Raw genomic sequence first — 14,964 nt, forward strand, 5'->3', positions numbered from 1 at the left:
CTACCACTTAAGCTAATTTCGCGAGACAAGAAAAGTATATAGGGAGTATATTTTTTTCTTTTTTAAAACCATACGGAGTATTTTAATTTCATTAGAGGTAAAAGAATAAAAACGTTTTTTTTTTCCTAAATAATAAAATAGAATTCGTGTAGTTTTACTGGTCAGACATTTTGGAACAACAATAGCGCAGGAGCCAGGAAGGAAAAAAAACCATCTATTCTGCATAGCGTTCATCATTTCATCGTTGCTCTGAGCAGATCTGTTGCCTCCTTCGGGTTCTTCATTGCCGCCGAGCACCGCCGTAGCACTGTACCAACTACCAACCCAGCTCCCCCTCTCTCTATTCATGTATATACGTATATCTTGGATGTTGTTGAAGTGAAATTGATGTTAATAATGCTTCGTAGATCACGAGCAATTTTGTGATTTGGGGCGCGAATTAATTTGGCTTTTACTATGCTGAAACATATGCTCTTTAAGATCCGAATGCAGTGCTGATATTAGCGCAATATACATACAGTGTAGTGTTTTCAGTACTTTTTTTGGGGGGAAGTAGGTTGTAATGCTGCCTCTGCAATTTGGTGAGGAAGGTTTAAGCATTTTAGTTGCCCCTCGTACGGGCAATAAGGTCTATAAATTGTTAGCTTTAAATTTATTGTGGATTGATTTCTCTGAAATAATCATAATTTCCTGATTGCTTTTGCTTATAGTAGCTTGAATTGAAGGGCTACAAATTGATTTGATTTCAGTCCTTCTCTCTCCTCGAAATTCCAGGGAAGGAACAAAAATGGGGGTAGATGATGAGCAGTTGGACGACAAGGCAAAGAGAATGAGAGATTTGCTGTCAAGTTTCTATTCTCTAGACCCTTCTTCTTCCGGACCTCCCAATGCTTCTTCCAGATTTGCCACGCTAGATACCATTAACACCTCCTCCTTTGATGCTGATCAGTACATGAATCTTCTGGTAGGTCCTCAATTTCGAGCTTCAGAGTTGGACATTTTTTTTTTAAAGATAATTTAACTTTAGCAACTTTACCGAAGGTAGTATTGTTATTTTAGAATGCAAAGAGAACTCATTGATATCAAATTTTTTCTCCAGATTCTTGCAATGATTTCAACTTTAAAACCTTGACTTTGCACTTTTATTTAGGTCCAAAAGTCTAATTTGGAGGGATTGCTACAGAGGCATGTTGAAATGGCTGCTGAGATAAAAAATTTAGATACTGACTTGCAAATGTTAGTATATGAGAATTACAACAAGTTCATAAGTGCAACAGATACAATTAAAAGGTAAAACTAACAAACTACATTGTTAGTACTGGCATTTTTTACTTGTGTGAAACTGCAAATGCCATCAATTTTGATGTTTGCCAACAGCGAACACATTGATGGTATTTTATTTATTGATTTATTTATTTTTGTTACAGAATGAATAATAACATTGTGGGCATGGAAACAAATATGGAACAACTTCTTGAAAAGGTCATTTATAGATATTTCTTCTGTTAGTATAAATTGGCAATCTCAACTATAGCACGGTATTTTTAAAAATTAAGAGAAGTTGCATAAAAGGATCAATCATTTCCTTTCAAATTTTTTCAGATAATGTCTGTGCAATCTAGAAGTGATGGGGTTAATACTTCTCTGTTTGAAAAGAGAGAGCATATAGAGAAATTGCACCGGACACGGAATTTTCTTCGTAAAGTTCAGGTATTATCTTGACTGTAAACATTTCTAATTCCCTTTTCTGTTGAATATTGTGATGTTTATTATACTGGATCAGTTTTAGGCTACACTACTTAGAGTCATCATTGCCTTACAAGGAGGATAAATGGAACAACTGACTTAGAGACCTCATTGCCCTTAGAAGTTACAAGGAGGATAAATGTAACAACTTCTGTCTTAGATTCCTTTGGCTGGTCTAGTGTTAGTCTTTATGTTCAAACAAAGTGCAAATGTTATCAACTTTCCTGCCAATCGAAGCCAAAAATTTACTTCAGGCAGGCATTATCTTAAGAAAATTTAAATCATTTAGATTAGTGATCACTCCTGTCAAAGTTCATGGGTATGATTTCATCTTATGCCTTGTGCAATGTGTAAATTTTCATTTTTGGGCATGCATGAGTTACACCATTATTTCATTTTTGTGGAAAAGAGCAGTTCATATATGACCTGCCCTCTAGACTAGCAAAGTGTATCAAAGCAGAAGCCTATGCTGATGCAGTGAAATACTATACTGGAGCCATGCCAATTTTTAAGGTTAGTTATTGTTTTGGAATACTCCAGTCTATCATACTAGTGATATTACATCTACCTGTGCATGAAATTCTTAATTCTCTCTAGTCATCTCTCACTATCTATTGACATCTTCTTCTTTATCATTAGGCATATGGGGATTCATCATTCCAGGACTGTAAGCGAGCATCAGAAGAAGCAGTGGCTGTCATTGTGAAAAACTTGCAGGCACTTCCTTTTCTGCTCGTGCTTCTTGTTGGAATCCTGTTTTTTTATTTTTTATTTTTTGCACTTTATCTTTTCTGTATATTTCCTGTCCTCACAGTTGTAATTCTTGTTGTTCTTATGCATGTTCAATCATATATAAAGTCAAGGACCATTAAAGATGCATGATAGGATTAAATTTCCAAAACAAAAAGTAGATGCATCTAGTTTTGCTGTTTATAGATGAAGAGAATTTCATAAATCTAATGAGTTATGAAATTGCCTTCTGTAAAATGAAGGATAATAATATTTTCCAACAAATTATTTTCTTCAAATTTGAAATCATTTATTTCACCTTTAGTTGGCATGTTTCCGTGAGTATTGCTTACATGTCATAGTGTGTTTAGTATAGCGAAACAAGATCATTCAGCACGTCTCAGTTTTTAGTCCTGAAGAAGCACTAGATATGGATTCCTGCATAAGGCGTGTAAAATCTAAGTAGATACTTTAAACGTAATAGAATATTGTAAGTTCTTGAGAGTGAACATGTTTTTGTCATTATCCCTCCTTTTGTAACTTTCTTTGTCCCATTTGGGGTAGAGGATCTGACTTGCTCCTTTTTTAATAGGAAATTCCCATGGCTTACTAGGTGAGTTCTTAATATATGCATTGCTTTCAGGGAAAGGTATTCTCAGATTCTGAATCCATACAAGCAAGGGCTGAGGCTGTGATGCTCCTTAAGCAGTTAAATTACCCGGTATGTATTTCTCCATGGTAAAGCAAAATACGATGCAATAAATATTGCTTAGTGTTCACCACTGTTGTAGTAAAAATGTTATTTGCAGTGCTATACTCTCAATGAAAATGTTATTTGCACTTTTGCTGTGCTATATTGTATCAATAAAAAATTTATTTTCAGTGCATAAAGAGGTGTTTAACAGAATCATGCCCTTCTAATATGTGTCATTTTAATGAATTTATAGAATGTGCCTAAAAGGAGTACCTCTTGTATAATATAGAAACGAATATTATGCTTATGTTAATCATAACATGACTCCTGATATTGCTAATTGCTAGGCATTAATAGGGACTTACTGTAAGTTCAAGCACATGAAGATCAATACAAACATAATCGCATATAATGTCTTAGACTAGATATTTCTGTTGTTAATGAAATATGTTTTTTTTTTTTCTTCTCTCCATATGCAGCTCCTCTATATATGCATGCTGAGAAAGCTCTTTACTCTTTAAACTTTCTGTCTGTCTGTCTGACATCAATGTTTTAGTTATTTATTATCAGGTCGAGAATTTAAAGGTGCAACTATATGAAAAGTTAGAACAGTTCCTTGTGGACCTCAACCTTGAATCCAAGGAATTAATGCATGGCTCTTTGAATCTTGATATGCCCCCTGATCATGTAGATCTTTCTGATTCAACTTCTGTTGATCAGGTAAGTTAAAGAGATAGCTTTATGTGTTTGAAAGTCTCTCACACCTTTGCTACCACTGGATTATATTATTTAAAAGGGTGCATGCATGAACATTAATTCAAATAATATCTGATTAGATATATGTGGTGTGGTGATGTTTGTTCACTTTTTAAAGTTTTTGTTGTTTGTTCCCTGCTTATGAAGTGTTCTGTATGCTAAATCATAGGCTTCTATACGTGAATTTGCTGAAGCTATCCGTGCTTATCGAGTTATCTTCCCTGACTCTGATCAGCATCTTGTTAGACTTGCAGAAGACTTAGTTAAGAAGTATGCCTCAGTTCTGGTTACTTTCTCCCAATTTTGGTTTTATTTATTTATTTTTCTCTTTTGCCTCTCCCTCTCCCTCTCTCATTTTTCATTGCTTATTGCATAGTTTTGCCAAAAAAGTCTGATGGTCCATAACACTTCTTATTTATAGGCACTTTGAAGCCACTGAGCATCATATTAAGAAGCGTCGTTCCACTGATCTATTATCATTGCTACGTAAGTTTACTTGCTAGAAATGTTACATAAATTTCCTGACTAACCATTTCTTCAACTTTTTGCAACATCAATGATGTAAATGCTACTTGACCAATTTTACCTTCTCTGTTCTTCAATTTTTTTTGCATTATTTGATCCATTTTAGCTGACATTGACCAATACATTAACTTGCTGCCTATTTGCCTGATTTCAGTTCTCTTTCTCTCTCTCTCTCTCTCTCTCTCTGGTGTTCCCTTAACGTCGCTTGTTCCACTTGTCCCATATAGGGTGCCCCATCAATCAATTTTTTTCATAGGATAACCAATTATAGAGATAGAAAGAGATGCATCCCATGTTCTGGTATTTGCTTTCCTTTGCACAGGGATTATTTGGACTAATGTGCTCCTGATGGATGAAGTGTTACCTGAGGCTGGTCTGATTGGCTTCTCATTGGAGGTATATTACTGACAGTGACCTCTCCATGCATCCAACTCCATAGATTCCTATATGAAATCCTTATATGGTTGTTCTGGTAATTGTTCGTACGCTGATTGGCCCAACTTGCTATCAGGCTGCTCGTGTTTCTATTAAAAAATATGTTGAGAGCAGATTCAGTCATCTTCTTCTTGATATAACAGGTTAGTCTTATTAGTTATGAGTGGCAAAAGGAAGAAAAATATATAACTGGATGTCTTGAGAGTCTCTAACTTGTGAAACTTGAGAAGAATTCTCCAAGTATGAAACCGGAATCTAGAGTGAAATATATCATGTTTGGCTAGTTATTGAATTTTGAATCTTAAAGAACTTGAGGACTAGTATTTGCAGAGACCTGACTAACACAAATCAGAAAATGCTAGCTCTTTCATTTCTCTCTCAGGGAGCTTCATTTTACCAACTTGGATGCGGGGTTGTGATTTCCAAAGTATATGGTCCTTATAATTAAAGAGGGTGTTCAGTTTAGGTTTGTTACATATACTGGTAGCTGGCATCTGAATTATGATATCCTTCCATTTTGACTAGCAGGAGCCCTTGTGAAGCTCCAGGGTATGCAGAAGGGAGTAGAGGAAGAATATACTTTGCAGGCTGCACTTGATTCCAGTAAAAAAACATTAATTGAAGGCAGTTCAGATGTCTTACAGGTGAAAATCCACTGCTAGTACATACACCTGGTTTGCATGAACAGCTTGAATAATCACTTAGATAAGTGCTTTTCAATAAGCTGAACACAGCTTATATGGGTTTGCCATTTCAACTATACCTTTTTAAAAGCTGTTTTAAAGCTTATTCTGATAATCTAAGCTTTTCAAAAGCCATAAGTTGTTTTATAAGCATATGCATACATGGTAAACAAAAGTTTAAGTTCTTGTAGCAGTAGATAAGTTGATACTAAGCTCATCCAAACTTGGTTGTAGTCTGATTTCATCGTGAACCTTTTGAGTATTCTTATTTTTTTTAATTTTTTTTTTTTTTATAAATTCAGAATCTGCCAATGCTGCTGTTTTCAAAGTTTACTTTGCCCCCCTCAACCAAACCTTCCAATAAATTTTTTTAAAAAAAATGATTGAAGCTTTGAATAGAGTCCAACAGTGGTGGTTGAGAATGATCTGTAATAGTTTTGAATGTGTTAATGGTTTTCTTCAGACCTTGCTGCCCTTAAGGCTTTCAATGATGAATAGCATTTCCATTATTCCTGTTACATGTATCAATGTTGTATCATTTTCATAATTGGATTCTGCACTTCAGGAGTTTCAACGGCTTCTTAATGAAGACATGGAACTACTAGTGAAATTGAGAGAAATGATTATCAACTGGGTACAAGAAGGCTTTCAAGAATTTTTCAGGAAACTTGAGAATCAGTTCCTCTTGCTCTCTGGAAAGAAGTATTTTTCTGGACAGGATCAAAACTTGGGGGAACGAAAGCAGGGTGACAAAATCCTTCCTGGACTTGTTCTTGTGCTATCTCAGCTATCTATTTCCATTGAACAAAGTGTCATCCCAAGAATTACAGAGGCAAGGAATTGTCTCATAGTTAAATTTTATACTACCTGGCTTTCCAACTTTTGCACAATTATATATTCCAGAGTGGCCTTATGGGCCTTATAGTGTAATTGTTTAAATTTTCAGGAAATAGCTGCTTTTTCTGGTGGAGGAGCTCGGGGCTATGACTATGGCCCAGCTTACGTCCCTGCAGAAATTTGCCGCACCTTCCATTCAGCAGGTGAAACGTTCTTGCATATGGTATGAAGCCTAGCTTTTCTATTATTAATGTCTGCAACAAGTTTCACATGCATATATTTTCATGTGCATATCTATATCATATTGTCTTGAATTTACATGATTTTTTATGGTGCATATTTATAATATGATTACATCTAGGGATATGTAGGAATTTACTATTCCACCTTGTTAAGAGTCCCACATTGAAAAATAAGAGAGAAAGTTGTGGGTTTATAAGACCATGGGTTAGACTAGCTATTGGATTGGATTCAATCTTTTAGTGTGGTTGGGTTAGACTAGCTATTGGATTGGATTCAATCTTTTAGTGTGGTTTGGTCCATGTGCATTATAGCCTAGTTGAGTGATCTTAGCCTAGTCTTAGATTCTAACACACCTAGAACTTAATCTGTGGAATTTGGACAGCATTCAAACTTTATGGTCATATAGATAGTCAACGGAAATTTAGTTTATGTGATTCTTCTACAGTGGAATTTTAATCTGTTTTAAGTGTAGTGTCAATGTTCATATATGAACTCTTAAGGGGCCATTTGGTTCAGATAACACAATCCATGAATACAATGATTCCAAATTTTGGGACTTTTTTTGGGGCCCACAGATTAAATGTAGGACAAAATGTGAAGCAAACAATGAACTGGATAGGATTGGAAGTTCAATCCCATCCAATCCCAGCTACCAAATGACCACATAAGGTTCTTAATCCACAGCCAATTCATTTCGATGTTTTGATCTTCATTCAAAATAGTCTACTTTTCAATGTTTGACTCAGTAGTACCTTTCTTCTGTGATTTAATGTTTGAATCTGAGTAAGCATGCTAATTCAGACCTCTTCCTTTCAGTATATAGATACGCGAACTCAAAAATTATCAGTTGTATTGAAGAAGAGGTTTACAACTCCAAACTGGATGAAGGTGAGAAAATTATTTAGAAACATTTGTCATCTAAATTTAATCTTAGCTTTTGCTAATATTGCACTGCCTTATTCATCTAGCACAAGGAGCCCAGGGAAGTTCATATGTTTGTTGATCTGCTTCTTCAAGAGGTGAGAGTAGACCGCCCATCTTTCTTCTCCATGTTGTAAGATTAGGTTCCAATAACTAGAATTGATGTTTGGAGTTTGAGGGGTTCTCCCTCTTTCTTTTCATTCTGAATATTTTGTTGAGATCTATTGTCTTCTTCTGAAGAATGAACAAACTCATAGATGATCGGGACTTGGGAGAAATAGTCTTGTTTAAAAAAATATATATATCAAGGGGAAAGATACTTGATCTGAGAAAATTGACCTTTTTTACTAAATAAATTTCATTGGTAGTTGGATGCAATAGGTAATGAAGTAAAGCAGGTATTACCTGAAGGGCTTAATAGAAAACATCGACGTACTGACAGCAATGGAAGCACTACTTCCTCACGCAGTAATCCGCTAAGAGATGATAGGTTGAGCCGGTCAAATACCCAGAAAGCCAGGAGTCAGCTTCTGGAGACCCATCTAGCAAAATTGTTTAAGCAAAAAATGGAGATCTTTACCAAAGTTGAACACACACAGGTTTGGGCTTTCTTGTGGTTGTTTAGTAAGCTGCATTTTAAGTGAGAAAACAACAAAAATATCATTACCTTTTTATTTTTCAGGAATCAGTTATGACTACTATAGTCAAACTTTGCTTGAAAAGTTTGCAAGAGTTTGCCCGACTTCAGACATTCAACCGTAGTGGATTTCAGCAAATTCAGTTGGACTTCCATTTTCTGAAGACTTCTCTAAAGAATGCTGCTGAAGATGAAGCTGCCGTGGACTTCTTACTCGACGAGGTGAGTGGATTATATTTGAATATTTGATGTTTAAACTGTGAATTTTAGTTTATGCTTTCTGCACACCTTGAACTTATAGGAGAGTTCATTTCTGCAATTCTGTGTAGTCCTCCATCTCAAATTTTCAGTCTTGATCCATAAGTAGTTTGCAATTGCTCGTCTAGTACTTCATATCTCGAAACATCAACTTCCATAATAATCTGAAACTTTCGGCCACTGGAATTATGGTTGTAGGTCATTGTTGCTGCTGCAGAGCGGTGTATTGATCCCGTTCCTTTGGAACCCGCGATACTGGACAAACTTGTCCAAGTGAAGTTGGCGAAGATTTGAGAGCTTCTAACTCCAAGATAAGAGTATCAGTTGCAAGATGACAGTTTTGGTGTAGATTGCCTGACTTTCTTCCCCTATAGCATCCAAGTCTCTGAAGCTCTCTCTGCCTATAATCCTCCAGATTCCAGCTGAAGCTTTTTGTCTCAATTTTCAGGATTTTATTGTCTCATCACATAGCAACTTCAGTTATCATTCTGTGATTTTCATTGATATAAAGGGCCACTGTATAGAATCATAATGTACTCTCATGCTTTCCAATTCAACAGCCACAACAAACATTATTCGAGGATTAAAGAGATTTGAGAATTTCTATTTTATTTTCATTCTTGGTATGTTGAACACTACTGATGAAGATTTTCAATCGCCATATATTTTATAGTTTATTATGAGTGGCAAAAGATTTAGAAAAATGATCATTGAGTGACGAAGGAAACGCGTAGTCACTATCCAGAAATGTATATTGGGTAAATCACACCTTGTGATCTTAGCAGGTGAATAATCACAAAAAATGTAAGTCAACTTAAGTTGTTCATAATCGATCGGTTCAAAGGCTAATAGGTACTTCTGTGGCTCCCCTTGAGGAAAGGTTATATGTTTTAATTGTCTTGTAATGAGAAATTAATTTCTAATTTGCTCATTGAAAGTCCAAAGTGAAGTTTAGAAATTATTAACAGGAGAAGACTATAAAGCAGGCCAAGACTTCGAATTATGAAAGTAGCAAAAACAAGCATTCTCTTATCAATTGACCATGTCTAGTATTTTAGTCATATATTTGGGTCTAAATGAGGTAATTCAAGTGACATATAAGTAACTGACTACAATATTTTGAGGACACCAATGCCTAAATTTGAGGTGAAAAAATCACGTTAAAGATGAACTAACGAATTTGTCCAAAAACTACAACAATTTTGGAAAAATATAAGCACGAAGATACAACCTTAGCTGCTTAGGACAACACTCAGTGATTTCTTATTCGTGAAATTATACTATTTATTGTGATATTCATATACAAGAATCATGATTCTCCACTTAGCCATTTCTTTCGGAATTAAAAATCACTTGATATTATATATTGTTGAGAAAAAACATGATCAATTTCATATACAAAATAAATAAATAAATAAATAAAAACTTAGTTTGTCCTAAATTGACTAACGATGGAATAATTCTGTCCAAATTGAGAAGTGAGGATCACATTACATATGGGGCACTAATTGAGGGACCAAAAGTGCGATTTCTCCTATGAAATTATTAAGAGTATTTTTGACCTTTTCAAGTTAAGATCCAAATTTGAGCACGAATAAATGAATTTAAATCCTAAGATTTATTTCAATTCGCAGTTCTCCTCCTTAAATTAAGGTTAGACGAGGAGGAGAATTGCGAATTGAAATTGATCTTAGGGCTTAAATCTATTTATTTATGCTCAAAATTAGAATTTTAAGTTGAAAAAGATGAAAATACTCTTAAAATTTTTAGATTTTGACATGTAACGGGGAGCGATTGGCCTGATAAATTGTAGCATTAAAATAATAATCGTGAAAGAAAATTGCTAAGAATTAATTATGTGAACCATAATTATTATTTTGCTAATACTCATACGAACTAAAATTGGTTTCTTTTTATTTTTATTTTATTACTATATACTCCGTATATCTTAGCTCAAAACGGCAAAACCCTAACCCCCTTCCAATTTCTAAAATTCAATTTTCAGTTTTTTCACTCTCTTCACCCCGACTTGGACTTCCTCCCGCGGCGGACTGGCGGTGTAGTGACGACGTGCGGCGACTCCCTCTAAGTAGGTTGGTCTTCTACTTTCTTTTACCCTGTGTTTTGAGAGTGGTCATTATTTTGTGGCCTTGTTTTCTGCTGTTTTTTTGTATATTGATTGAACCTTCAAGCATAAGAAAGATGTTATTGTTGAATCTTCATAGAGTTTCAGTGTTGACCTAATTTGTTTGGCCTTACCTATTTTCAACCCTACTCACTCGCCTCCTTTCCTCATTGCCCCATTCTTCTCTCAGACTTTGAGCAGCAACGCCCTCGCGTTTTCTACCTTTACAAACCCGGACACCTTATTATCATAAGACTAGAAGAAGAATGGCAGAGAACGGAGAAGAAGAGAAAACATTCAAAGAGTTAGGAGTCTGTGACCAGCTAGTGGAGGCTTGCGAAAATTTGGGCTGGAAAACCGCTTCTAAGATTCAAGCAGAGACTATTCCTCATGCTCTTGAAGGTTCACTTTGTTTTTTTTTTTTTTTTTTTTTTTTTTTTTTTTTTTTTCTTTTTTCCGTTTATATTCCATGTTATAGTTGCTGAGGTTCTAAATTGAAACTGTTTACGGTTTTAGGGAAAGATATAATTGGGCTTGCACAGACAGGCTCAGGAAAGACTGGAGCTTTTGCAATTCCAATACTGCAGGCGCTCATAGATGCTCCTCAAGCGTTCTTTGCATGCGTGCTGTCTCCTACACGGTTTCTGCTTTTGATTTTTTTTTTTTTTTTGATTTGATTTATTGCCTGCTTTTGTGTTGGAAGCTCTGGTTTTTATTTATTGTTTTATTTTCTGTTTCAGGGAGCTTGCTATTCAAATTTCGCAACAGTTTGAAGCTTTAGGAGCTGGAATTGGTGTCAAATGTGCAGCGGTAAGCTTTCCAGGTCTTCTATTTGAATTTGGTCATAAACTTAGAGGGTTCAGGAAGCTGGGCAGGGACAAATGAGATATTTATATTGATATACTCTTTTTCTTGCTTTTCAAAATAAATTATCTTGCACAATTGTCTTGCAGCTTGTTGGAGGACTTGATCAAGTACAGCAGAGCATTATGCTTGGAAAACGACCACACATTCTTGTAAGTATCACGGCTTTCATATCTGGTCATTTTGTCCTTTCTTAATATCCTTATAAATGGCTTTCAAGTTGTATCCAAGGCTGTTCTCAACTCACTGATTTCTGATGAGATGAATTGTTGTGCAGGTGGCAACACCTGGTCGGCTCTTAGATCATCTGTCGAATACCAAAGGCTTTTCACTCCGCGCCTTGAAGTATTTGGTATGCAATTGTCTCTCTTCTGCTTGTTTGAGTTCTGGTTGCCTATCTATTTACTTGTGAAACTTTTGTTCTTTTGTTTAATACAGGTGTTGGATGAGGCAGATAGGTTACTGAATGAGGATTTTGAAAAAGCACTTGATGATATTTTGAATAATACTCCCCGTGAGAGAAGGACATATTTGTTTTCTGCCACCATGACCAAAAAGGTTTGTATAAATGTATAATATTTTTGTTGTGGGGAAGAAGAACTGTTACCTCTATGAAAAGGCATAAATCTAGATAAACAACATTGTGGAAAACATAGTTTTATTTTCTCACCTGTGAGCATTAATTGCAGTCTGGTATGATTTCTATGTATTGCATTCAATATATAGGTGCTTAAGTTTTTCTTTGGACTTTGTGTATCGCATGTTGACACTATTGGTGCCATTAATAAGTTATGTTTTACCATCTATTTCCATTTTTTTTCATGTGTTACAATTAATTTATTTGTTTCTGCTAGGTAATGTCCTCCCTTTTCTATAGATAATTTCTGCTGCTCATTATAGAGCATAAGTAACAATAACTCTATTGCATATATACATCCTCTGGAAAATACACATAAGAAGAAACAAATTTTCCCTATTATTGCTTTGTTATTGAAGGCTAAACTTTTCTGGAATATTTGTTGCTTGGAAGATATGGCTGAGGAATTATTGACAGAATAAAAATGTCATTAGTGATTATCCAACTGAAAAAAGTGTCATTCTTAATATTGTAGGTGAAAAAACTCCAGAGGGCTTGTCTAAGGAATCCTGTAAAGGTAACATGATCTTTCTCATGACAGTAAGCTTTGATGGTTTGGCTGATGAAGTTTTGATTTCTTATAACATTGCATTTCAGATTGAGGCTGCCTCAAAATATTCCACAGTTGATACTTTAAAACAGCAGTATCGCTTTATTCCTGCAAAATATAAGGTTTGCCACCCCCACTCATTGTTATACTGTGTTTTTCAATGTTGTAAGTCAGATTAAATCTAATGATGGTATGTATTGAATGATTTTTTTGATGAAATGCCAAGTAGACCCAGGTAAGTATTGATGAATCTCCCATCTGTTGCACTGAGATTCGATCTGAACCATGTTGTTGTTGTTTTTTTATTTTCTTTTTTCTTTTTTCTTTATTTTGTGTTGAAATATTGAATATTGTTCACTGTCACAGGATTGCTATCTCGTCTATATACTGACTGAGATGTCTGGGAGTACGTCGATGGTTTTCACACGCACATGTGATGCGACTCGTCTTTTAGCTTTGATGCTTCGAAACCTTGGCCTAAGAGCCATACCAATTAGTGGCCAGATGAGCCAGGTTACTGCTCTCGCCTTTGTTTAGTTTGAAGACTAGCGCATCTCTTTTAAACTCAAGTTCTCTTATCTTCCTTAAGTCTACTGTTCTATTCAAAGCATATACCCCCTCCGTCGAAAGAAATGAGATTATCGCGGATACTCCCCCAAAAACATGTTTTTTTTACCAATTTGTAGACAAATGTGGCAGGGAAAAAGACTTGGGGCATTAAACCAATTCAAGGCTGGAGAGAGCAACATTCTTATTTGTACTGATGTTGCAAGTCGAGGGCTTGATATTCCATCTGTAGATATGGTTATTAACTATGATATACCCACAAACTCTAAGGTCAGGCATCATTGTTTACCATTTTAAATTGTTATATGCTGTGTGCTCTTTGTAAGTATATAGAATCTCTAAATCCTTAACCCAACTACTGGTTGTGAGATTTGATGCTGTCTTTTTTTTTTTTTTTTTTTTAAATAATCCTGTTCCTTTTTTTTTTTTTAAATAATCCTGTTCCTTTTTTTTTTTTTTGCCTTTTACTGTTTTTGTTTTTATCCAATAAAGGGAATCCTTTGAGATTCATTCATAAGTGCAAAATAAATGAAATTTCATCAACAATTTGTTCTCATAACACTGCTTTTGACATGAACTTTGTAAAAGTTAATGCTTCAAACTTGCAACTGTGCCAAGCATATTGCTTTTCTATGTTCCCTGGTTGATGATAGCCTACACACCAGTGAAGCCTTTTACTTCATTTCAACATGAACTTTGTAATCTAAATGTTTTGAACTTATGACTTTCCATTATGCATTGCCTTCTATTCTCCATGATTGATGATTGCTGACACTAAATAAAGTTTCTATTTTCTCGTGTCTTCTGTATTCACAAAATGACCTGCAGGATTATATACATCGAGTAGGAAGAACTGCTAGAGCAGGACGATCTGGAGTTGCGATTTCACTAGTGAATCAATATGAGTTGCAGTGGTATTTACAGATAGAAAAACTCATTGGTAAGCAATGCAGGTTTCTGGTAGTTGTCCAATTGATGACGACTGTTCCTTGGGTATAAGAGTTTATTTTTATATCTTACTCAGGTAAGAAGTTGCCCGACTATCCTGCTCCAGAGGAGGAAGTTTTACTATTTCTGGATCGTGTAACAGAGGCCAAAAGAATCTCCCATACGGTGTGCACCTTCCTAATCAATAAATTACTACTATGTCTCAATTTTCTTGTCATTATGTCACCTTTACTATATTTTAAGATCAAGCTAATTCTTCTTTCTTCATTAGTTCTTGTTTTATAAATATATAAATTTTATTTCCCAACACTAAATTAACTTCCACCTTCTTCTGCAGAAAATAAAAGAAACCGGGGGCAAAAAGAAAAGAAGAGGTGATGATGAGGATGATATTGATGGATATTTGGGTCGTAAGAATGGGAAGTCATCTAATAAGAAGGCAAAGAGAAAATGATGAGCAAACAGGTCTATAAGTTTTGATCTTCATATTCTTTGTTCATTTTGATCTTAGTGTAATATTTGGTCGGATTCCTCTTGCCATGAGTCCTTGCAAGGGGTAAATCTAAGAGAACTGGGATTGAATCCCCTTGTTTATTGCATCCCTTATCCAAATGAGCATATTTTCCTTGACCTGATAATATATCTTTTTTTCCCTGATTTTTATTGAGATCTTGAGTCTGTAAGCTACAACTCCTATCTCAGAAGGTAATTACTAGCATTTATCCGGTTAAATTGAATCATTGAGACAATCTCCTTAAACCTTGGTCGTAATTTCATATAGCTCTGTGACTCAATAAACTTCATTGGAT

The 14,964-nt window shown here is 35.2% G+C and overlaps 2 protein-coding genes across 8 annotated transcripts; both read left to right on the top strand.

Moving 5' to 3' along the window:
- The first annotated feature begins 145 nt into the window (after positions 1 to 145).
- Positions 146 to 9,090, top strand: LOC109186571 (vacuolar protein sorting-associated protein 51 homolog). Of its 5 annotated transcripts, none has more exons than XM_019336610.1 (21): positions 146 to 309; positions 775 to 964; positions 1,151 to 1,290; positions 1,428 to 1,482; positions 1,603 to 1,710; positions 2,161 to 2,259; positions 2,386 to 2,463; positions 3,119 to 3,196; positions 3,740 to 3,889; positions 4,095 to 4,195; positions 4,347 to 4,411; positions 4,773 to 4,846; positions 4,962 to 5,028; positions 5,414 to 5,529; positions 6,134 to 6,400; positions 6,515 to 6,628; positions 7,465 to 7,536; positions 7,617 to 7,667; positions 7,938 to 8,168; positions 8,252 to 8,428; positions 8,663 to 9,090. In XM_019336610.1, the coding sequence occupies exons 2-21, from the start codon at positions 788 to 790 to the stop codon at positions 8,756 to 8,758; spliced, it is 2,316 nt and encodes a 771-aa protein (XP_019192155.1). In that variant the 5' UTR covers positions 146 to 309; positions 775 to 787; the 3' UTR covers positions 8,759 to 9,090. The 5 variants fall into 5 exon arrangements, with proteins under 5 accessions (XP_019192155.1, XP_019192157.1, XP_019192154.1 ...); XM_019336612.1 differs by having other exon boundaries at positions 147 to 348; positions 750 to 964; XM_019336609.1 differs by having other exon boundaries at positions 147 to 348.
- A 1,356-nt stretch (positions 9,091 to 10,446) lies between these two features.
- LOC109186821 (DEAD-box ATP-dependent RNA helicase 10) lies at positions 10,447 to 14,914 on the top strand. 3 transcript variants are annotated; one of them, XM_019336975.1, is made up of 15 exons: positions 10,447 to 10,557; positions 10,780 to 10,792; positions 10,825 to 10,991; positions 11,106 to 11,229; positions 11,330 to 11,399; positions 11,543 to 11,605; positions 11,731 to 11,805; positions 11,892 to 12,011; positions 12,566 to 12,607; positions 12,688 to 12,762; positions 13,007 to 13,153; positions 13,340 to 13,477; positions 14,036 to 14,147; positions 14,232 to 14,320; positions 14,493 to 14,914. In XM_019336975.1, exons 3-15 carry the CDS (start codon positions 10,856 to 10,858, stop codon positions 14,607 to 14,609), a joined length of 1,308 nt encoding a protein of 435 aa, XP_019192520.1. In that variant the 5' UTR covers positions 10,447 to 10,557; positions 10,780 to 10,792; positions 10,825 to 10,855; the 3' UTR covers positions 14,610 to 14,914. The 3 variants fall into 3 exon arrangements, with proteins under 3 accessions (XP_019192520.1, XP_019192521.1, XP_019192522.1); XM_019336976.1 differs by having other exon boundaries at positions 10,447 to 10,553; positions 10,780 to 10,991; XM_019336977.1 differs by lacking the exon at positions 10,447 to 10,557 and having other exon boundaries at positions 10,777 to 10,795; positions 10,831 to 10,991.
- The last annotated feature ends 50 nt before the right edge of the window (positions 14,915 to 14,964 follow it).

Source organism: Ipomoea nil, unplaced genomic scaffold (genome assembly GCF_001879475.1).
Source record: "Ipomoea nil cultivar Tokyo-kokei standard unplaced genomic scaffold, Asagao_1.1 scaffold1407, whole genome shotgun sequence".
NCBI classification, from domain to species: Eukaryota; Viridiplantae; Streptophyta; class Magnoliopsida; order Solanales; family Convolvulaceae; genus Ipomoea; species Ipomoea nil.

Excerpts from the sequence above, each read along its gene's own strand:
- LOC109186571 (XM_019336609.1), top strand. Across the intron at positions 4,412-4,772 it reads TGATCTATTATCATTGCTAC|GGATTATTTGGACTAATGTG; the intron begins GTAAGTTTACTT and ends TCCTTTGCACAG. Across the intron at positions 6,401-6,514 it reads TCATCCCAAGAATTACAGAG|GAAATAGCTGCTTTTTCTGG; the intron begins GCAAGGAATTGT and ends TTAAATTTTCAG.
- LOC109186821 (XM_019336975.1), top strand. The coding sequence starts at position 10,856 with ATGGCAGAGAACGGAGAAGAAGAGAAAACATTCAAAGAGTTAGGAGTC. Across the intron at positions 11,400-11,542 it reads TTGGTGTCAAATGTGCAGCG|CTTGTTGGAGGACTTGATCA; the intron begins GTAAGCTTTCCA and ends ATTGTCTTGCAG. Across the intron at positions 14,321-14,492 it reads CCAAAAGAATCTCCCATACG|AAAATAAAAGAAACCGGGGG; the intron begins GTGTGCACCTTC and ends CTTCTTCTGCAG.